At 34.3% G+C, this 23,914-nt stretch overlaps 2 protein-coding genes across 2 annotated transcripts; one reads left to right on the top strand and one right to left on the bottom strand.

Annotated features, from left to right (window-relative positions):
• Positions 1–709: 709 nt before the first annotated feature.
• On the top strand, positions 710–1,713 carry LOC128293009 (probable inactive ATP-dependent zinc metalloprotease FTSHI 1, chloroplastic). The gene is made up of 3 exons (XM_053028034.1): positions 710–752; positions 877–952; positions 1,446–1,713. The coding sequence occupies exons 2-3, from the start codon at positions 881–883 to the stop codon at positions 1,662–1,664; spliced, it is 291 nt and encodes a 96-aa protein (XP_052883994.1). The 5' UTR covers positions 710–752; positions 877–880; the 3' UTR covers positions 1,665–1,713.
• A 3,785-nt stretch (positions 1,714–5,498) lies between these two features.
• On the bottom strand, positions 5,499–6,576 carry LOC108452526 (protein EPIDERMAL PATTERNING FACTOR 2-like). Its single transcript, XM_017750324.2, has 3 exons — positions 6,396–6,576; positions 6,153–6,211; positions 5,499–6,043 (listed from the first exon to the last, which is right to left on the bottom strand). Exons 1-3 carry the CDS (start codon positions 6,496–6,498, stop codon positions 5,846–5,848), a joined length of 360 nt encoding a protein of 119 aa, XP_017605813.1. The 5' UTR covers positions 6,499–6,576; the 3' UTR covers positions 5,499–5,845.
• Between the last annotated feature and the right edge of the window lie 17,338 nt (positions 6,577–23,914).

The following is a 23,914-nucleotide window of genomic DNA, read 5'->3' as shown; positions in this document are numbered from 1 at the left end:
GTGTTTAACAGTTTCTTATGATGTTCGTAAGTTTTATTTGCCCTTAACTGCATGATTTGTATTGATGATGTAGCGGGTAAAGCATAAGTTCTTGGTTTATTGAAGTTGAGAACTCAAGGCTTCTCTTCTTGCTTGTAGTGCATTTCTTGAATTAATCTTGAGTGTATGATATGTATTTGTCAGGCATGGTTATTGTTCCTTTACACTGGTTTGGCTATGCGAGAGAACATATTGCGAGCAAATGGAAATGATATTCGTCCATGGTAATTGCATCCTTTTTTTTTTTCAAATGTTTTCTAAAAGCAAACTTGTACATGTTTATACTAACAAATTATACTTTTTTTTTTTTTAATTCCAAAAAACTTAAGAGGCTAACTCGAAATCATTCAAATTTAAAAATTTGGACGTACTGATAGATGTAGGATATTGTTAAGTACTCTAGTTTTGTAGAAACCCCATCGAGGATATAGCCAAGAGTCTCTTACGGTCTGATAATTTAAAAATTTGAAGACACCAAATTTGGTTTCATTTTTGAAGAGTCAAGTCCCTGCTTGCCTTTAAATTTGCCCCTTTAGTTAAATTTTTTTAATTAACTCAAAATTCGAATATCAAATCTTACTTTTGTACGAGAAGTTATGCATGCATGCATATAATTTTGCTTATAATTCTGCAGCAACATAACTTGGTTGTTGATAATGTTTAACTTGCAGAATCAACTTATTGTTGAATCAATTTCTGAGCTTCAGAAAAAGGTATGCCATGGTTTCTCTTATAATATATATCTATGTGAATATTAATATGGCCTGGAATTTTTTCTAGTTGTATTGCTTTGCAGTTATCTGTAATATATCTATGCGGTTTGTTTTATCTTTGTAGGGCAATGAGATTGAATGAAAGTGATCTTTTAAGAGAGTACACTGGACAACGATATGAAATTGAGACGCCCATGACGGTGATAAACCATTTAACCATTCTTTGATTCTCTAGCTATACATGAAATCGCTGCTTATGAGTATTTTATAGAATAACTATGAGGTGGTTGTAAAGTTGCTTTATTTAGATAGCCATGGATTAGTTCACTTTGTACATGTGTTTTGATGTATATGCTCTGGTTTTGAGAAAACTATAGTCCAAAGTATCCACTTAATAATTGAATTAACCGTAAATGATGAGGTTTATGTCAACTTAGCAAGATCATAGTTCCTGTTGTAAGAATTGCTTTGATCACTTGAATCTTATATAATATTAGTATGTGGAGTTTTGTTAGTAATATATTTGATTAAATATTAAGATTATACCTTTCCTTGATGTTCTGAGAAAAAAAAGTGAATAGAGACCATTGCGCATGTCATAGGCATTGAAGCATGTTTGGTACTTTGGTGTTGGGTAATCTGTATGTTTTGGTTCCTTATTAATCTCCTTTACTGTTTAAACTTGTGATGCAGTCTTGGGTGGGTAAAATACCAGAGGATCCTCATCCAGTGGCACCTTCCATATCCAGCAGAGTGATGGTAGAGCTTGGAATGGTGATCGCTGTAATTATTGCCGTAGCAGCTCTTGTTGTAGGGTTTCTAGCAGTTGCTGCATTTGTTGTCACCAGTTTTAAATTTAAATGTATTAAATTACATATTAAATTACATATTGAATTAATGTTTATGTATTAAATTTAAATTCATTAATTTTTATATTTAAAGTTAAAATTTTAATAGAAAATTTAATTTAATTAATATTTTTATTTATTCTTAAAAGTATATAGTTTAAAGTTTAAATTTCAAAAATTAAACATAATATAATATTTATCATAGAAATAAATAATAAATATTATTTAATTAAAATAGTTTTTTAATGTATTGTTCTTTAGCGGCGTTTGTGGAAAAAGCGCCGCTAAAAGTCATTGTTTTTAGTTGCGTTTGTGGAAAAAGCGCCGCTAAAAGTCATTGTTTTTAGCGGCGTTTTTTGAAAAAGTGCCGCTAAAAGTCATTGTTTTTAGCTGCGTTTGTGGAAAAAGCGCCGCTAAAAGTCATTGTTTTTAGCGGCGTTTGTTGAAAAAGCGCCGCTAAAAGCCATTGTTTTTAGCTGCGTTTGTGGAAAAAGCGCCGCTAAAAGCCATGGTTTTTAGCAGCGTTTGTGGGAAAGCGCCGCTAAAAGCCACGACTTTTAGCGGCGTTTGTGCTAAAAGCGCCACTAAAAGTCATGGCTTTTAGCGGCGTTTTTTTTCATAAACGCCACAAAATGTTAGCGGCGTTTTTTGCATAGTTTTAGTGGCATTTAAAAGCGCCGCTATAGGCGTAAAAAAACGCGCTAAAAGTCAGTTTTGCTGTAGTGCATCCAACCATAATAAGCTTTAGATAAAATTATCATATTCTATTGCTCATGAGTATATCTTCCACAATCAAATATTTTGCTTTCAACCCTTTAATAGGGATGATGACAAAATAATATCATAAAGATTATAAATTAATAACTCAATCCCTTTTTATTCATATGAAATATAATATTTTTCTCATTCACAATCTCAATATGAGATCTATTACAAATAACTTTTAAAAAGTATGCATTAACCATCACAAATTTTGTGCTTTTTAGATAGTGAGATATTAGCTCTTGTGGAGCTTTCAACTAATTTTGTATTATCAAATATTGGAATAATATTTAGTTGTTTCAACACCAAATAAGATAAATATTTTTATCTATGATTATAGAATGATGATATAATTTATTACTACATTCTCATATCCTTCCTCAAAGAATATTAATGAAACAAAATATTTAGGCTATGTCATATATGTGACCAATAATCTTTCATATTACATTGATAACATTAGTTATCTTTACCCTTTGAAGAGTTATCTTGAGAACTCTCATTGTTCTCTTATTCATTACTATGTTCCCACTTTTAGTAGTCCATGAGTATATCTTTTATTTTCTTTATGTTTATATTTACTTCGGGTAATGCAACAAATCTAGTAGGACAGACTTATAAACATCCCAATAGATTCTTTATTTCATAATTACCATAGCAAACATGCGTGAGATTTCAAATCAAAATCTATCTATACATGTTGTCATGATTAGTCTCGAATTATAATAAACAATAAATAAAACATAGTAAAATATATTTGAAGATCTTTAACATCATCATCATCACTAGAAGGTATGAGATAGTTCCAAAATATTCTTGATTTCATATGGATAATGATATCAAATCTTTCACCATCCTTAAGAAAAAAAAGTAAAATAAGTTAATCAAAACAATGATAACATATAATGAAAGAAGAATGAAAAATAATAATCAAATATGAAACATTAAATAAAAGAAACTTCCTGTAAAAATTTTCCATATTACCGTTAAAGAAGTTGAAAATCTTGGAGGATAAATTTGATCATCGATAAAAGGAACTATCACTTTGAGCAAGATCGTGCTGATAACGTATTATAAAATAAATAGAGATGTGGAGAATAAAAAACAAAGAAAATATGAAAGCAATAGAGAATGTAAGAAGCAATAGAGAATGAACTTTATTGATCAATTGGGATAATTACAATACTTGATCAGAGTCTCTATTTATAGGCATAAGAAGTATAAAAGAAGTAGAGATCTAATTCTAATAACTATTAAAATTTAAAGTACATTAAAACTTTATCTTGATCATGATAGACATCCATTTAATAAGATATTTAAAACATAAAGTAATATATAATAAATTATAAAAATATATTTAAATTAATTAATAAAATCGTAATTATTATTAAAAATTAAATCATTAAAAAGTATTTATATGATATTTATACTAAATAACATATATAATAAAATTATATTATATTTACTAATACTTAAATTATTTTTATATGATTATATCAAAAATAAAATGAATAATACAATAATGAATGAAAGGGGTAAAACAATAATTATCCCCACTTAACTAGGATTCCGGTGTAATCATTGGAGCTAAAAGTTCCGGCCAAAATTTTGGCAACCAGTGAAACAATTTCACCGGATTGATGGTGTGTCTAACAACACCATAACAAACACTACAATAAAAAAAATTGAGACTTAAGTGATGAAATAAAAAAAATCGAAAAAGTCAAGAAGAATAGAAGATGGTCTGGTGTCAAGCAGCGCCCGCCCAGACTTTGTTTTGAGTTTGGCAGTGAAAAAAAAATTTAAGGCTTCTTTCTTTTACTTTTTATTTATTATTTTAGTTCAAAAATATGTAAATCTATTATGATTTTAAGCCCATTACAATATTTTGTATAAATCCAATTAATTTTAAATCCATCCTTTAATTTTTATATTTTGGGCATACATAATATATACGTTCTATCTAATATATTGGGCCTATAATATTTTATTATTAATATTTTTATTAATCAATTAATTCAATTAATTATTAAGTTTTGAACTGAATTAACTATTAATCAAAATATTTAAAAATCCTTAATTAATCTTTAACAGAGTTAGATTGAATAATCAACTAATTAACCGAAATAACTTGATTTAATGGATTAATTCAATTAAAACTGAATTATATACGCACTACGTACGTACTGATAAAACTTTTCCTATTGAATCTTTAAGCTCAGATGAAAATTTTGTATATCCACTATTTTTTTACATTTATAACCTTACTCTTTTACTTATTACCATGTTCCTTACTTTTTATTGTTACTCTTTTTCCTTTTACATTCTTTTATACTTTTAAATTTAAAATACTGAATAAATTTTATTATTATATTATAAACAATTTTACTTCCTTAAATTTTGAAAGCTTTTAAATTAGGTATAATATTTTTATAATTATATAGTAATTAAGTAAAATATTTTAATAAATATATTGAATAAGTATCAATATTTTGATAAGATTTAGTAATTTATTAAAATTTTAAATAAGTTATATGTTGAATTAGATAAAAGGTTTAATTTAATATTTTTAATGGTTATTTTATATTTGTACTACCATAAGCTCATCACTACCACCGCATTTACATACAAACTCACGTTTTATTATAAATTTTAATCACATCATTATAGTAATTAATTTATGGTCATTACTCATTACTATTTGTAATCTCATCAAAACTAAATTCACCGTGTTCGAAATCTACCCTAAGTCCTCTTGTGGGTCCCTGCCCACAAGGTGTCGAGTTTATTATCAACTGCCATTACTGCCTTCACCAACCTTGGAGAAGAAAGTTGTGAAGTGACAAGAGAGGAGAGGAAAGCTGGGAAAGAAAAATGATAGTTTGGTGGTAAGCTTCTTTTGGAGTGAAGGAGAGAAATTTTTACCCAGAGGAAAACCATTTTTTCCCTTGTTGTGTTTAAATCAAATTTAACATATTTATTATGGAAGTGGAATTGGCAGATCTGCATATTTATGACAAGTATTTTGCAGTGTTAAGGTTGTAATCAGAGCCTTCCAATTTCGTTTCTAATTAAATCTGATTGATGAGAAAAAAATCCATTTTTCCTAAGATTTATATTTTAAGCATTAACTATGTACTAAATATAGATAGCTGATATTAAAAAGGAAAAGATCACAGTACAGTTGCTAAAGCAAATTGCTAAAACACTAGGAATTTCATATTCTACTGACTATGTAAGAAAAAAGAAAGGCTTAAATGCTACAAGGAGTACAAAAATAAATATCAGTCTACTAACTGATTAAATGAACTAGAACAACCAAAACACTCAATTCCACAATTTACAAGCTTTCCCTTTCTGAATTTCATCTTCAAATGCAACAAAAAGAGCATCAACTAGTCATCATTAATCCTTGATTGATCTCCAATTTCTTCATCACTAAACAAATTGCATGCATACCCGCAGATTAATATATGTAGTCCGTCAGTTGGAAGGCACATGGTAGTATTTGCCTTTACACATGCATCTATAAACAACCGGGCAGGACTCAGCCATGGAGCACTTGAAGCTAACCATCACCCTCTTGCATGGAAAGCAAGGCCCACAAGCGTGGGAACAATCCGGCAAGCTCGACCCTGTCGGGTATAACTCCATCCCTAACTCTTCCTTTACCCCTCCTTCCTGCAAACCCATCAGCTCATAAATCACTCTTTTATTAAACTAATCTCCATATATATATAGTTTATGAGATTAGACAAAGGAGATAAGGGTCACTTGGAGGAAAACAGACCTTAGAGTTCATTTGTGTTTCATCTCCAAACTTGGTAGCTTCCCCATGGATGCCGGCTGCTGCACATGCAAGAAATGATTTAAGCAATCAAAAAAAAGGAAAAAAGAAAAAAAAGACAATGACATTATTTACCGTCAAACGTTACTCCAACGGGTCATCTGGTCAATCTAAATTAAATTTTATTTTTTGTAAAAAAAATTGAGTTATGACCCAACATAATGACAAGTCTAAGGCAACACTGACCATGATGAGGTGGCACCCGAAGGCTTTCAGAGGATAGGCAAAACATGAACAAGATAACAACGGCCAATAGACGTGCAACAACTCCAAGAGACAGGATCTTCATGTTTCTTTTGTTATTATTGGTACATGAAACTACACAAATTTGAGAAACTTACAAGGAAAGACAAAACATAAAAAGACCATGCAAAGAAACAAAATATGTTTTTTTTTTTTTGGGGAGATTTGGTGGTTGGTTTAGGGTAGTAATATAAGGTTGGTGATGAAAGGGAGGGAGGCATTTGTTTTAAATGTAGGAAGAGGGTACACCTGATACACTTCACATGATATCCATGGCTATCTTTTCAAAGGGTTTCACATGATTTGATAAGTCATCCACTATTAAACATATAATAATAGTGGTACTTATAACTACGTTTAAACCTAAAAGTTCAAACCAAAATTTGGACTATAAAAATTTCAAAAAAAAAAAGTAAAGAAATCACATCCAAAGAATTTCAACATTTTTTTAGCTAAAATGAACTATAAGATTAGGGGTCATAAGATTGGCTGAAACATGTTCAGAGATGGACTAGCTATAATTTAATTTAGATTAGGTCTGATAAAATTGTAATAATCCAAGTCAAATGGGTGCCCTTCAGCCGCTACTATTTAAAATTTATTTTGTAAATATTATAAACGAAAAACAAACATTTTGAATCAACAATTTAACTTTTGTAGATTGATATGACTCATGAACTTCATTGGTGAAAGTTTCAAATTGAAAATTAAAAAATGTAATTAATAATGTTCAGAGAACATTAAATTCAAAGAAGAATCTTACTGCGAATTTTGAATACATGAAGAGTTTAATCCTAATAATAAAAGTCATGAGAAATTCTCCATGCAAAAGATATGCCCTCCAAAAATTCATGAAGAAGGCCTGTTGCCTGCCTGCCATAAACGTGAAGTTCAGACCCTTCACTTAATGAACTATTGATTCACTTCGATGCAACACTATTCCTTTTCTCATTAATGCTCCCATTTATCACCCCTTTTTCACCGCAGAGCGGTGAATTCTCATTGCCTATATTTTCCGGTTTTAGAATATATATACACGTAAATATACTCGATATATATTATGAGGCCGTAGTTTGAGGAAAGCGAAAGAGGTTACCGAGGATGTTTGAATCTAAATTTTTTAAATGTCACCATTTAAATTCTAGTAATGTATTAATGGATCTTATGACATTTTACTTTGAAGAAACGAAAAGTACTAATTTTGCAAAACAAAAATTGTGGTTGTAATAGTGATTCGAAATATGGCTTTAATTTTAATCACGAAACTAAAAGCGTATAGAAAATAAAGAAGAACATCAAGATTGTTTACGTAGTTCGATTTTAGTCGACATCTGCAAGGCCTTACCCAGAACAATGATTCACTATCTTTCTCATAGTACAACCAATGATTTAAGTCCTAATACTGGTCCAACACTAAACAATTTAACGACCTCACCGTTGTACAAAGACTAGATCACTCTTCTACTAAGCTTTCCCCTTGAAAGTTTAGTTTTGTAACTCAAGAGATTCTCTTGATTGCTTACAAAACAGTGCACACATACACGTTCCCAACTTGAACAAATTTTTGCTCTATCAAGCTCTTAATCTCTCGGTTATTTTTAATCCATCTTTAACCTAGGCAAAACTTAAGTTTATATGCTATTACATAAGAGTTATATTCTAATCACTTATCTATAAAGTGAAGCTAAAAATCAACATAAGATAACACTTCTATAAAGTGCCTTGATATAATCCAAAGTCTTCAACTATAGAAAGTGCCTTGTTCCGCAAGTAACCAATCCTAATATGCAAGAAACCAATCTTCAAATCTTCCATTTCAACTCAATTGGCATTCATGTTTTAGGCTCTAGTTCGTCCAAATATCTTTAAAACAAATAGCCCAATGTTTTTGTTCTAAAAATTTCCAAGTTTGACAATGAAATAATGCTTGAAATTGTGGCCACTATTTCAGCCACAGAAACAACTATAGAATCTTTGTTGCCATCAATTGTGTCAACACACTTGAAATATGAGTGTATTTCTTTTCATGCTTGTCTTATATAAATAAAATATGGTTTAGATTTCGTGTTGAATGTAATGTTAGTTTACTGGTTAAATAATTTTGTAATTGTTAGTTGTTTTCTTATTTTTATCAGATTTGTAGTTATCTTTTGAAAATCAATCATGAACCTTTTAGTAGATTTTAGATAAAGTTTAGAACAAGGATTATGACTAGGATTTAGACAAGGATTTTGCTTTGGATAAGGATGATGATGTTGATAAAAATGATTGGTTAATAACCATGCTTATAATATAGTTTGGATAAGGTTACATTTATAAATATGTGTAAAGCTTTGGCTAAAAGTAATCGAAGTGAACGTTTAGTTTGTTCTAAAACAAGTTTTGTTCGAACGGGCATGGTTCAAGTGCGCTCGATTGCGTTTTATCCTCCTATTTAAGCATTGAGAATAGGTTATGGTAGTTTTAGGCATTGTATGAAAAAGTTTTATTCTTTTTTGTAATGACCCAAAAGTTAGTGGTGTCAGAAAATACGGTTTCAGAACCCCATTACCGATGATTGTGTCTGTAGATATTATTAATTGATATTTAGAAGTCTAGTATAGTATCATATTAAATTTTTATTTAGAAATTCTATCAAACGAATAATTAATTAAGGTATAAGGACTAAATCGCAAAAGTGGTAAAAATTACTCGCTATAGAGTTTTAGTTGCTAAAAGGCTTAATCAATAATTGAAAAGGGCTTAAATGGAAAATAAGCCATTTTGGTTTGTGATGGATGGTTGGAGGAGTTTTATTAAGTAAATAATGATAAAATTATATTATTAAAACTGTTAAACAAAAGTTAAAACATAAAAACTAAAGAGAGAAAAAAAAAGAAAGAGAGAAAAGTATCATATTCTCCTACCTCTCTCTACCATTTCTCCATAGCTAAAGAACAAAAAAAAAATTGTTCAAGCTTTGAGCTCTCAATTGGTAAGGTTTTCTAAGCTCGTTTCTTGTAATTTTTATGTTTTTGAGATTGTGGTAGCTCAATTTAGCTAAATCATAAGTTATTTTTTCAAAATTGTTAAAGTTTTCAAAGGTTTCCATTGTTGATTTCTTGAATATTTGGATGTTCAATTGTTAGTTTTTAAGGTTAGAAGTGAAAAATGACCAATTTGTAAAGTGAATTTGTTAGTTTTGTTAAAAAGGACTAAGTTGTAAAAATTGTAAACAATGATGTGAAATTTCTATGTTAATAGATAGTAGAGAGTCATAGAAGAATGTAATCCAAATTGGATCATAAAATGAAGTTTCAAATTAAAAGTTATGCTTGTTTTGATTTTAGGGATGAAATTGAATAAATTACGAAAAATGTACCATTTTGTAATTAATTGTGAATTGAGCTTGAAATTAATGCCATACATTTTTGAATTACTAATTGTAGCTAAAGAAGATGCGGGAACATTAAAAGAAAAAGGAATGGCAAGGATTGATGACTAGTAATTTGAGTTTTCTGTAAGTGTTCTAAGATTTAACGCTTATTTAATTTCTATATCTTTGTGATATTATACATCGTACACTGTTGTAGTAGACTCTAAAAGTGAATTAAAATGAATTTAAGTAATTAAGATTGAATATCAACTCAAGGACTAGAATGAATATATTGATAATTATGGAATTGATTTATATTTGTTAATTCGTATGAAATTAGATTGAAACATATTGAGTTATATAAAACGAAATTTGAAGATGGTTGACTTATAGGCATACAAAGTGTGGCGAAGATGATTGATGAGCCATTGGGTCAAATTTGATAAACCATCGTTACCAGGCAATCTGGAGTGGTAGGTCATCATTGACGAGCAATCCGGGATGACATAAGTGAACTGGTAATGTAACACCCCAAACTTGTATCCGTCGCCGAAACAGGGTTACGGAGCATTACCAAATAAACAAAACAGTGAACCATTCAATTTATACATCAATGCAATACATATTCTAAATTTCATTCAAATACATTCATAACATCCTTTAAGCGAGCCTTCGAGGCCCCAAAAAAATGCAATAGAAATAGTCCGGGACTAAATCAAAAACATTTAGAAAGTTCAGGAAAAAGTTAGAAAAAATTATACTGCAGGGGTCACACGGCTGTGTAACATTCGAAATAATGACACACGGCCGTGTCCCAGCCCATGTCCGTGCCTATGTGAGTCACTGACTTAGGTTATACGACCAAGCCACATGTCCATGTGCTAGGCCATGCAACTCTCAAAAAGCAACCATTAACAACCTACAGGGGACATACGATCGTGTCGTCTAACCGTATGTCACACATGGCTGAGACACACGGCCTATGTATTAGGCCGTGTGGACAAGAAATATGCTAAAATCAAGCATTTTCTTTCACCTAATTTCAACAAGTACCATTACACCAAATGAACCTATGATCAAGGCACAAAACATGCCAAAATATACATAATAAGATCATTTCAATATATACCATAAGGCCATTCAACCAATATGCCATTTAGGCACCTCAATCACAACCAAGCATTCATACTTATATTTGCATCAAAATGATCATGTTTCATCCAAACAACCTTAACTAAATTCCATATCAACACATAACCTAATTAACCACATTTCAACCATGCCAACACATACCACTTTGGCCATTTAACCCATGCATCAATTTGACAATAAAAACACCAATCATCAAGACATCAAATGCCAAAAGCATACCAACTATATTACTATATTTACAAGCCAAACATAACAACTAGTTCATCAAACACAAGTCTACCTATACATGCCATTATAACTTTGATCAAGATATCAAATTTATCAATATAATCATTGGATAGTGTGATGGTTCTCCGACTAGCTTCCAACCTTATCGAGCTTCCAATAATTTGTAAAGTAAAGGAAAATGACTATGTAAGCAATGAATGCTTAGTAAGCTTGTATAAACTTTAAACATAACATTCCATTTCAACAATGAACTTTATAGATTAAATATAAACTTATACAATGCCTCGAGATTTATCAACTATATAACCATCAACTCATAAATGAGTATGTAACACCCCAAACCCGGCCTAGACGTTATGCCTGAATATAAAATGTCACATGAATTGAATTTTGACAACTAAGTCGCAGAAAATACTTTCAGTTCATTTATTCTTATTTACCTCTTATTAATATCAAAAACACTTATTCTTCTATTTGATTTGTCTTAAACACATTTAATCGCGGAAGCATTTGAAATTGTTGAATTTAAGTAAAAATAGTTCATGTTTAAGGAAAAACCTTTGTTTTGTCGAGTTTTGCAGTTATAAATCCATAAAAGTAGTTAAACTCAAAAATAAGGAAACGGTCCAAAAGTCCTAAAATTACATCAAAATTCCCTAAAAAAATAATATAAAACCATAGAATAGAAATAAACAGTTTAAACCAGTGATCACCGTGGAGTCCTCCGCTGCACCGATCCTCCTAAGTCTGGGGATTACCTGTACAGATAAAACAGAAAGAGGTGAATTTACGTAAACTCAGTGTGTAATCCTCACAGAAAGTAAGCACACAGTAAAACAACAGTTATCAGTCAAATGTAGTCTGGGCCTAAGCCCATTTCAGTTTCAGTAGCAGTTTGGGCCTTAGCCCATTCTAATTTCAGTATCAGATATATATTAGCAGTATACAGAATTCTATCCAACTAGTCTCTACACACCATCTCCGTCTATCCCTACGCTCCATGTGAGTTTTAAAACACCCACCCATCCTTACACTCCAAGTAGTACCGAGTGCAGCACATAATCAGTAAATTGCAGCTGAGCTGCCAGATAATAGGCTTAAAGCCTTTCAGTACACTTCCTCCAAATATCATCATCCCAACCCAATGCAATGCAACATACAATATGTCATGCTTTTAAGCAACCATCAGTCATATATGCATACATATATCAGTCATCATGCATAATTTATCATGCATACATACACTCAGGTCATACATTTAGTGGTCTAGGTAATGCTTACCAACCCTACAGTAGGTTCACAGTCGACTTGGGAGACCCATGCAACCCTAAGAATCATTTCAGATAATTGGGCTCATACGTCCTTGTGGCTTTCCCGTGTAGCCCATACAGCCCAATTTGGCCTTGGCCCAGAATCCCACACGTCCGTGTAGACTATCCGTGTGGGCCCACACGACCATGTGGCCCACACGGCCTAGATTAGTCTAGCCCGTGTGTCGCACACAGCCTATTTGGCCATCACATACTGTGTCTTGAGTGCACGGCCTAGACTCATCAATCACAAGCTCGTGTTAAGGCACACGGCCTACCACACGGACGACCATACGCCCATGTGGCATCGACAATGGATTTTTTGACTTTCGCTGAAACTCCATTTTATGAGTTTTCGGGTACACACCTGGTACGATTTTACTGCTATCGCAACTACGAACACTCCAGAACCTAAAAAATTGATATTTTAAAGCCCAATTTAGTACACTAGTGAAAATTCAAAATCAAAATTTGTCTCAATCAAAGTTAAAAGTGAACCCAAGCACTTACTGACAACGAACCGAACCCTACAATCAGATATCTGCAGAAATACTAACCGATTATTAACCTCCACCTAATCCATAAGAACCACAACAACCTCCTTTTAGAAAACTATCCACTAAATAAGATGTTGGCAAACAGTCACTTATCAAACTACTGCAAACAAACATTGAACGAAAAGGAGTTGATTTGGAAAACTGAAAAGAAGAGGAGAAGGCTAGATACGTTCGTCTGATGAGAGGGAAAACAATACGTCAGAAATAATGGCAGAATTTGGGGAATTGGACAAGGAGAGAAGCAAAGGATACGTTAGAAGTCCAAAAAGAAAAAAATAAAATAAATTTGGATAATTGTTTCCCCTAAAATACTCTCTCACTAACCCCCTCAATCACAACTACTTCAGATTTTTAGTCCAACTCAAACACCCTCTCAACTGACCAAGCAAAAATATAAACATTCAAGCCTAGGCAATGACTCGAACACAAGACCTCCAACACACCAACACTCCACTTAGCCACTAGACCAGCAAGCCCCTTCTAATATGAAATTAAAAATAATTAAATATAAGCCCACTGCTTAAGTATCAGGCTTAATTAAAAAAAAAATACCAAAATTTGCCAAATGCAAGGCTTGAACTTGGGACCTCACACGTACACCCAGAATACTAAATCACTAAAGAAGATACACAGTTGTGTCAAATTTTCACAAAAGCCGAAACAAAAATTTTGGGACATTACAGAGTAAGTCTATCAACATCATATATATATTTTTCATTCCTAACATCATAGGCTTTTATAAATCATTATACACCATCATAAACTTTTTCATAAAACTATGAATTACTTCCTTTACTTAATTTCTATTTCATTTACTAAGCATAAACTTAAATAACAACATCAATTCATTAGTTAGTATATTTATTCACCTCATAGGTAAGTTCATCCATAACATACGTAATTTCTTATGTATATAAATACATCATTCAACTCATCAATCCCTTTTTTATCATATCACATTTCAATAATGAACTTATCGTTTCATTTCCTTTTCTTACCCGTTTCATTTGTATAAAACTAGACGTAAGCATAAACATCAATCATAATCTCAAGCTTGACATAAGCCTAATCACTATCATCAATACACAAGTTAGTGCATTTATGTATATAACTCATTTGGGGTCAATCACATGATAAATCATTTTATAAGAAAATATACCTTTGGATCTTACCACCTTTTCATGAACATAAGTATATTTCCATTTGGCCACTTACCATTTCAATGTATATCATTAATATTAAACATGACATAATGCAACCATAAGCTTAGCACAAACCTGAGCATCATCTACAATCTCAATTGATGAATTTCTTTATATTCAGATCAATATTCAGTAAATAACAAATCCTTCAAATTCATTGAACAGATTATCTTACCGAGATTTTCCATTCGAAGAAAGACTTACAGATAAGAGTATATTTTCAGATAGACCGAACACACCACCAAACAGAAGATCATAAGAGTTGGTCCACCCGAAACACACCAACAGAAGCTCATAAGAGCTGAACAAGAGCTCATAAGAGTTGATCCACCCGAAACACACCAACAGAAAGTATAACGTGAGAGTTCGTAACAAATGCTGAACATCAGTTTACTTGGGTAATATGCCGATATCTCCCTCCAATACCATCTCCACTCCAACCCCCATAATACACCAAAACACGAATGTACTCTATCCTGCGTTCAATTCAAACCGGACATCAAATTCAAAATTATAACTCAGATAATGATTCATTTCCAACAATGGAATATATATTATATCATGTAATACCAATTACCAATTTATATAAATGTTAAATTTTAACCGTATGAACTTACCTGACTAAATTGCAGAAATGTCAAAGTATATGGGCATTTTGGTAATTTTTATTTTCCTTGATTTTTTACTCAATCTTGATATAAATTAATAATTTCATTCAATCTATTAATTTAGACAGTAAAACAATGCATTTTATGCAATTCAATCATTTTTTTACATTTTTACAAAATTACCCCTAAAGTTTAACTTTTATTCAATTTAGTTTCTGAGTTTAAAACATGAAAATTAGTCATTTTTACCCAAAATTTAGCCTAGCCGAATACTCATGGCATCCAATACAGCCCACTATTTCAACAATTTCCCATCAAAACCTTGTTTACTATTTTAATAATTTAGTCCCTAATCATAAAATTTATCAAAAATCACTTAATAAAATACTTTTAAATAACAACTAATATCTCAAATTCATAATTTAACATATAAAATCACAAGTTTCATTAATGGAAACATTCAAAATCTTTAACAGTTTCAAAATCGAAGGTACGGGCTAATTAGACTAGTTGCAATGATATCAAAAACATAAAAATTATTAGAAACGGGGCTAAAACGGACTTACATGCAAGAAGTTAAACCAACTGATGCTTCTCCTCACCCTAGCTATGGCTTTCAATCATTTGAAGAAGAAAATGAAAGTGATTTTGTTTCTTTCATTAATTAGATTTGTTTTAATTTAGTTTAATTTACAAATTTGCCATTATAAACACTTTATTTTATCATTTTACCTTATTTAACTATCCAACTAAATCCTTTAATGGTTTAATTACCATTTAAGTCCGTTTTCCTTTAATCAATAAACCATTTAATCATTCAAATCAAATAGTGATCAAATTTTACTTCTTTTACGATTTAGTCCTTTTTAATTAATTAACTACTAAAACATTAAAATTTTTCAACGAAAATTTAATATAGCCTTTATAACACTCCGTAAAAATTTATAAAAATATTTACCGCTCAGTTTGTAAAAACGAGGTCCCGATACCTCATTTTCTAAAACCACTTAACTTTAGGGTCTTACTTCTCGCACTTAATAAATCATTTATATAAAAAATATCACTACATCAAAAACCTTTTTAAAACCATGTTTGACTTGAAAATATTAAATAATAATATTTACAAACTTATTGTCAGAATTGTGGCCCCGAAACTACTATTTTCGACACCACTAAAAAATAAGTTGTTATATGTAAGCTATTGTTGCTAGGTAATTCAAGGTGGCAGGTTATCGTTGCTGGGTAATCCGGGATGATAAATTTGAATGAGTAAAAAAATGGGCTTACGAGCTCGGAATTTCATTAGTAGGATAATACGAAACAATATCCCTAGGTAGGGAAAGTGCATAACCAATGATGGATTCAAGTTTGAAACTTAAATGACATGAATTTTAAACATTAATTCAAGTGTATATATGTAACGCCCCAAAATTTCCTAATTCCGGCTTATGTAAACTTGTAACACAAATTATCTGTATATGTGTTTCTGTAATTATTTGACACAAATATATGTCTGCTTCAGTGGTTAAGTGTTCTGGGTGTGTGTATGAGGTCCTAAGTTCAAGCCACAACTTGGGTAAATTTTGGCATTTTTATGAATAAAGCCTTAATTGGGTTCAATAGGCTTATATTTTATTGTTTGTAAAACATATCAGAATGGGCTTGCTAGTCTGGTGGTCAAGTGGAGTGTTAGTATGCGAGAGGTCTTGTGTTCGAATCTCTGCTGTGACAAGGGTATTATTTTTGCTACGAAATTTTGGCTAGAGATTGTGTTTGACCGAAAAACTGAGTAGTGGTGAGTTAGTGGGAGTGAAATTAGGGGTTTTTTTAGGGTAAAATCACAATTGGATTGTATTTTTGTTTTTTGTTTCCAAAATTCAGTTTCCTAAGACTCTATCAGAAAAGAACTGACGTCAATTCTTGGGTTTTTCCCTCTACCGAAATTCTCTTTCCCTTTCTCCACTCTATTGACAATTTGCTCCTCCATTGTCGAAATTTCCTGGAATATTTTTCTTTCCCATTGGTTTCATCTTTTAATTTGCTCAATTTTTTATTAGAGGTTAGATTTGGACGCGTGTGGTAAGTTTCGTTTCACTAACTTAAATACTGATTTTATTAAGTGTTTAAATGGGGTTTTGGTTGCTGTTTAGGAGTCATTCGAGAGGTTGGTGTTAACGTTTCGTCGGCTTGAACCTGCGTTGTGCTCGTTTCTGTAGCTGTAAGATGGTTCTACAATTTTTCTATTGGTTTTTAAGGTTTTAAAAAGATGAAATACTCTGATTATAGGTTTTGGTAGTTTCGGGATAGCGTATCCAGAAATTGAACCAGGTGTGTGCTCGATTACACGAAAAATGAGAATCGAAAAAAGCTAAAAAATGAATCTGTCGACGTCACACGGGTGTATGGTAGGCTGTGTGGTGGTACACGGGCGTATGATCGACGAGCCAGGCTGTGCGCACAAGACATGAGCATATGACATAGCATTGTGATGGCTGATGAGGCCGTGTGCAAAGCATAGGCTCGACTAATTGGGTCGTATGGGCCCAAACGGGCGTGTAAAATTCTGGGCCAGGTTGTGTGATCCACACGGCCAAGGCCAATTTGGGCCGTGTGGACCACACGAGCAGGCGGCATGGGCGTGTGATCCCATTTTTCTAGAATATTTTGTAAGGTTGCACAGGTTGCCCAAGTCGACTATGCATTTACTGTAGGGTCGAAAAGAATTACTTTGACCCCTAACTACATGATCTAGTTGTGTGATAAATGTGTTTAGCGTGTTACACTTAGCATGTATACCGATTTGAATGTACGATCTGATAAATTGCATATTAGCATGTCATATTTGTATGTTGCATTGCATCGGGGTTGGGTTGGTAATATTTTTAGGAAGTATTCTGGAAGGCTCTTAAGCTTGATGTTTGGCAGCTCCGCTGCAATTATTTGATTAGGTGTCGCACTGCGGTACAGTATGGTGTGTAGGGATGGGTAGGTTGATTTTATCCCCCACATGATGTGTAGGGTTGGACGGAGTTGGTATGCAGAGGCTGGCGGGTAGGACTCTATTATTCAGTTCTGTTCTGTATGGTATATCTGAGATGGGCTAAAGCCCTACTTTGTATCTGAGTGGGCTAAGGCTCACACCGATTCTGTAATGGGCTCTGGCCCCAGACTGTAGTCTGATGTATGTTTGTATGCATGTTTTATCTGTGGGGATTACACACTGAGTTTGCGAAAACTCACCCTTTTTTTTGTTTTATTTGTTCAGGCAATCCCCAGCATTAGACAAATCGGAGCAGCGGAGGACTCAGCGGTGGCCACACAATTTTCCACTTAGACTATTTTCTGTTTACTTATAATTTAATATTTATTTAGGGAAAATTTGATGTAATTAAGGTCATTACGGATTTTTGATTAATTTGGGATTTTTGAATGTTTAACGGTTTTTACTACTAGTGGTAGAAAAATCAGGTTTTCAAAAATATCAAATTTTTTACTAAACTACCACGTATACGAAAATGGTTTTAAAGCTTTCGCAAAGTATGATGTTTTGGAAAACAGTTAATGGTTTGGAAATAAATGACACGATTTGGAAATTAACATAAGATATTAAAAAGTTGTTTAAACGGAGAAAGGGTTTATTCTTTTAGCTTCGTTACGATTTCAAAAGCACTATCATGTGATATCGTCAGATTTGTCCATAACGTCTAGGCTGGGTTTGGGGTGTTACATTTAATGGTATTAGAGCTAAGTTACAAAACTCGGCTGTGGATTGGGTTTTAAATTTGGTTTTAAAGAAATTACTTTCAATGGGTTGAAATATTTTTTACTGAGAATGTCGTACACCGATTGAGTCTCTGGCACCGATCCTGTCAGTGTTCTGAAATTTTGTTTATATTTGTTTAAAAATACTACTAGCATGCTTGAAACAACCAATAGGTAGTATACTGTACTGAAAACACCCTAGGTAATGTAAACTGAAAACCGTAGTGAAACTGATACTCATGATAACGAACTCTAAACTTCTGATACTGTTTTGCATAAAATATCTGTTAATAAAATATCAGAACTGTTAACTAATGCATAAAAATATTAATACAGATAAAACTCTGAATTTACGATAAGCACACGTAGTACTCGTAGACGGGGTACAAGAGGCCATGGTAGAGGCCGTAGAGGGGCTCGAGCTAAGTCTTCATCATCAGGCAACCTGCCTAATTTGGATACTAATGAGACACATGTTTCACCTATGACTAAGACTGGACCTGGGTTCTATGATCGTGCGACTGAGGACGACACACTGTCCCAAGTCATGTTATGGGCTCTGGAGAAGGTTGTTGAGCCCAATACTAGAGCTGGTCACCGAACGTTGATTACAGAATGACTCTGGTCCAATGGGGCTGAGTTATTCAAGGGTGTTACTAGAGTTGCCCCTAGCGTGACCGAATATTGAATGAAGGCTACGGAGAGGATCATGGATGATCTAGATTTTTCCTCTGAACAGAAACTGAAGGGGGTTGTTTCTCTGCTTCGCGACGAAACATATCAATGGTGGTTGACGGTTAAGGAGGGCACTCAGCCATACTGATTGAGTTGGGACTATTTTAAGACTGTGTTCCAGAGTAAGTATGTGAGAGCCAGCTACATTGATGTTAGGAGATGTGAGTTCCTTAATCTCACCCAGGGAGACTATACAGTGGACGAGTATGAGGCTGAATTTTTGAGATTGAGTCGGTATGCGCGAGGCATGGTGGCAACTGAGTATGAACGTTTTGTATGTTTCGAGAAGGGTCTCAGGGACAGTTTGAGAGTTCTGATAGCTCCACAGAGGGAGCATGATTTTTTAGCTGTAATTGAGAAGGCGAAGATCATCGTAGAGGTTAAGTGCGTTGAGCTCCAAAATTGAGAGAGGAAAGAATAAGAGGGAATCGGAGCCCTCGAGTTTTGGGATGAGGCCTAAGAAAAAGGCTAGATCAATGGGTCAGTGAGAGTCGGGCCTCTTATTGCACCTACTGGGTGGCACTTTGTAGGCACTGTGGTAGATGCCATCCGGGCGAGTGTTAGAGGACTATTGGGGCATGTTTAAGATGTAGGTCGACTGAGCACCAAGTTCAGGATTGTCCATTGAGAATCGATCAAATGCAAGCTTCGATTATTGGTACTACACAGCCGTCGAGGGTAGTCCAGCAACCACCTTGGGGTCGGGGTCAGGCTAGGGGTGGTAACAGCATGGAAAGAGGGCAGAGAGTACCGAGCAGAGGTGCTGGATCGACTGAGGAGAGGCAGCTTGCACTGGTTTATGTTCTTGTCACCGTAAGGACTGAGATGCTTTGGACGTCGTCACGGGTACGTTTTTAATATTTGATGTACCTTATCTTGCACTGATAGACATAGGCTCTACACACTCATATGTAGCTAGTACCGTGTCTGAAACTTTGGGAATTCTAGTTGAGAGTACTGATAGTAAGGTAACCGTGTTAAGTCTTTTGGGGCAATTCATCCGAGTGAGTAAACTATATAGAAACGTTCTGCTAGAGATACAAAGAACGATATTCTTAGCTAATCTGATGGAGCTTCCATTTAGGGAGTTTGATTTGATTTTGTGCATGGACTGGCTGGTTAAACATCGAGTGAGTCTAGACTGCGCTACAAAAAAGATTATCTTGAGGACCGAGGAGGACAATGAAGCAGTGGTAATTGGGGAACGACATAACTATTTAACTAATGTGATCTCAGCTTTGGTGTTAGAAAAGTTAGTAAGAAAAGGATGTGAGGCATTCTTGGCCTACATTAGTATTTCTGACTTTAGGAACTCTTCGGTTAAGGACATCAGAACTGTAAAGGACTTTCCAGATGTTTTTTCTGAGGAACTACTAGGTTTGCCTCTGAGCCGAGAGGTGGAGTTTGGGATTGAGTTGATCCCTGGTACAACTCTGGTATTTATCGCGCCCTATCGAATGGCACCAAAAGAGCTAACAGAGCTTAAGGTTCAAATTCAGAAGCTGTTAAATCGTAGGTTCATTCGTCTCAGTATATCTTTGTAGGGAGCACCTGTTTTATTTGTGAAAAAAGAAAGAAGGGACAATGAGGATGTGTATCGACTATCGTCAGCTGAACAAGCTAACGATTAAGAATAAGTACCACTTCCGAGGATACATCTTATTTGACCAGTTCAGAGGGGCTTCTATGTTCTCTAAGATCGATCTGCGTTCGGGATATCACCAGTTGAAAGTTAAGAAGGCTGATGTGTATAAGACGACATTTAGGACTTGTTATAGACATTACGAGTTCTTGGTTATGCCTTTTGGGTTGACCAATGCACCAGCGACATTTATGGATTTGATGAATAGTGTGTTCTAGCCTTATCTGGACCAATTTGTAATGGTATTTATTGATGAAATTTTGGTGTACTCTAAGACTGAGGACGAGCACAATGAGCATCTTAGAGTGGTACTATAGACTCTTTGTGAGAAACAACTGTATGCGAAGTTCAGTAAGTGTGAGTTCTGGCTCTAAGAAGTAACTTTTTTGGGATATGTGGTTTCTGTTGAGGGGATTCGTGTTGATTCTCGTAAGATTGAGGCTATGTTAGATTGGAAATAGCCGAAGAATTTTTCTGAAATCTGTAGCTTTTTAGAGCTAGCAGGATATTATCGACGTTTCGTAGAAGGGTTCTTCTTAATCGCAGCTTCATTGACTAAGATTCTGCGTAAGAGAGTTCCTTTTGTTTGGACTAATGCACAACAGGAGAGCTTTGATAAGCTCACAATCATTTTAACTCAAGCTCCTATTCTGATATAGCCTGAGCCTAGTAAAGACTTTATGGTATACAGTGATGCATCACATGTGGTTTTGGGTTGTGTTCTGATACAAGACGGAAAGGTGGTTTCTTATGCGTCTCGTTAGCTTAAGACTTATTAAGCTAATTATCCGAAGCACGATTTGGAGTTGGCAGCGGTAGTCTTAGCTCTAAAAATCTGGAGGCACGATTTGTACAGTGAGAAGTGTACTATCTACACTGATCATAAAAGCTTCAAGTATCTCGTCACTCAGAAGGAATTAAACCCTAGGCAGCATAGATGGGTTGAATTGCTTAAGGACTGTGACTGCACTATCAAGTACCACTCCGGCAAGGCCAATGTGGTGACTGATGCTTTAAGCCGTAGGGCAATGACCGATCTGAGAGCAATGTTCGCTTGACTTAGTTTTTTTTACGATGGGAGTCTGTTGGCAGAACTTCGGGTTAAACTGACATGGATTGATCAGATTAGGAAGCAACAGACAGGGAATAAGTCTCTTGAGTTGCATTTCCGTCAGGTTGAGAGTGGGGTTACTATTGATTTTGGGATTAATAATGATGGGATATTGTGTTTCCGCAGTCAGATTTGGGTACCGAATGATGAGGATTTGAGACAATCGATTCTGAAGGAAGCGCATAGTAGCCCTTATGCTATGCATCTTGGCGGGAATAAAATGTACTGAGATCTTCGAGAGTTATACTAGTGGCTAGGGTTGAAGCGTGAGGTTACTGACTTCGTTGCTTGTTGTTTGACTTGTCTGCAGGTTAAAGCTGAGCATCCGTTACCTTCTTGTTTACTACAGTCAGTTAAGATACCGATATAGAAATATGAGTGAGTAACAATGACTTCATTAGTAGGTTGCCTCTAACGCCCACTAAGAAAGATTCTGTCTGGGTCATCGTGGATGGATTAACCAAGTCTACTCACTTCATCATGGTTAGGACAGACTTCTCTCCACAGAAATTAGCTAAACTCTACATCTCTGAAATAGTAAGACAACACGGGGCGTCTGTTTCTATCATCTCTAATAGGGATCCTCGTTTCATGTCTCGGTTCTAGAAGAAACTTCATGAGGCTTTGGGTTCAAGATTAGACTTCAATATTACTTTTCATCCTCAGATAGATGGTCAGTCGGAGAGGGTGATTCAGATACTGGAAGACATGTTGAGGAGCTGTGTTATTGATTTTCGAGCCAGTTGGGAAGAGTACTTGCCATTTGCAGAGTTTGCCTACAATAACAGCTACCAGACTAGTATACAGATGGCACCTTTCGAGGCACTTTATGGTCGTAAGTGTTGCACTCCCTTATGCTGGACTAAGTTGGGTGAACAACGTATTTTGGGTTTGGAATTGGTTTTTGAGACTAAGGACAAGGTCCGTTTGATTTGAGATCGACTGAAAGCGGCTTCCGATAGGCAAAAATCTTATGCAGATCTGAAATGATGAGAGATAGAGTATTCTGTGAGAGACTTCATTTTTCTCAAGGTCTTGCCATGGAAGAAGGTATTGAGGTTCAGTCGTAAGGGCAAGCTAAGCCCTCGGTTATTGGGCCATACCGGATTCTGAGGCGAGTTGGACCAGTTGCATATAAGTTAGAACTACCTCCGAAGTTAGATCACATTCATGATGTTATCCACGTCTAGATGTTGAGACGCTGCCGCTCTAATCCCACACACATTGTTCTTGTGGAGGGGATTGAGGTTAGGCCAGATTTAACATTTGAGGAGGAGCCGACTCAGATTTTAGATCGCTATGTTAAGGTTCTACGAAGAAAGTCTATCCCTTTAGTGAAGGTGCTGTGGCGAAATCATAGCATTGAGAAGGCCACTTGGGAGCTAAAGGAATCGATGCGGTAGTAGTATCCTCACATTTTCTAATCAGGTAAAATTTCGAGGCTGAAATTTTCTTTTAGAGGGTAGAATTGTATCGCCCCAAAATAACCTAATTCTGGCTTGTGTAAACTCGTAACACAAATTATCTGTATATGTGTTTCAGTAATTATTTGATAGAAATATCTGTCTGCTTCAGTGGTTAAGTGTTCTGGGTATGTGTATGAGGTCCTAAGTTCAAGCCACAACTTGGGTAAATTTTGGCATTTTTATGAATAAAGCCTTAACTGGGTTCAGTAGGCTTATATTTTATTGTTTGTAAAACATATTAGAATGGGCCTGTTGCTCTGGTGATCAAGTGGAGTGTTAGTATGCGAGAGGTCTTGTGTTCGAATCTCTGTTGTGATAGGGGTATTATTTTTGT

The sequence above is a fragment of the Gossypium arboreum genome, chromosome 5 (genome assembly GCF_025698485.1).
Source record: "Gossypium arboreum isolate Shixiya-1 chromosome 5, ASM2569848v2, whole genome shotgun sequence".
In the NCBI taxonomy this organism is placed as follows: domain Eukaryota; kingdom Viridiplantae; phylum Streptophyta; class Magnoliopsida; order Malvales; family Malvaceae; genus Gossypium; species Gossypium arboreum.
The sequence above is the reverse complement of the archived record's forward strand: the minus strand, read 5'-3'. Positions and strand labels throughout refer to the sequence as shown.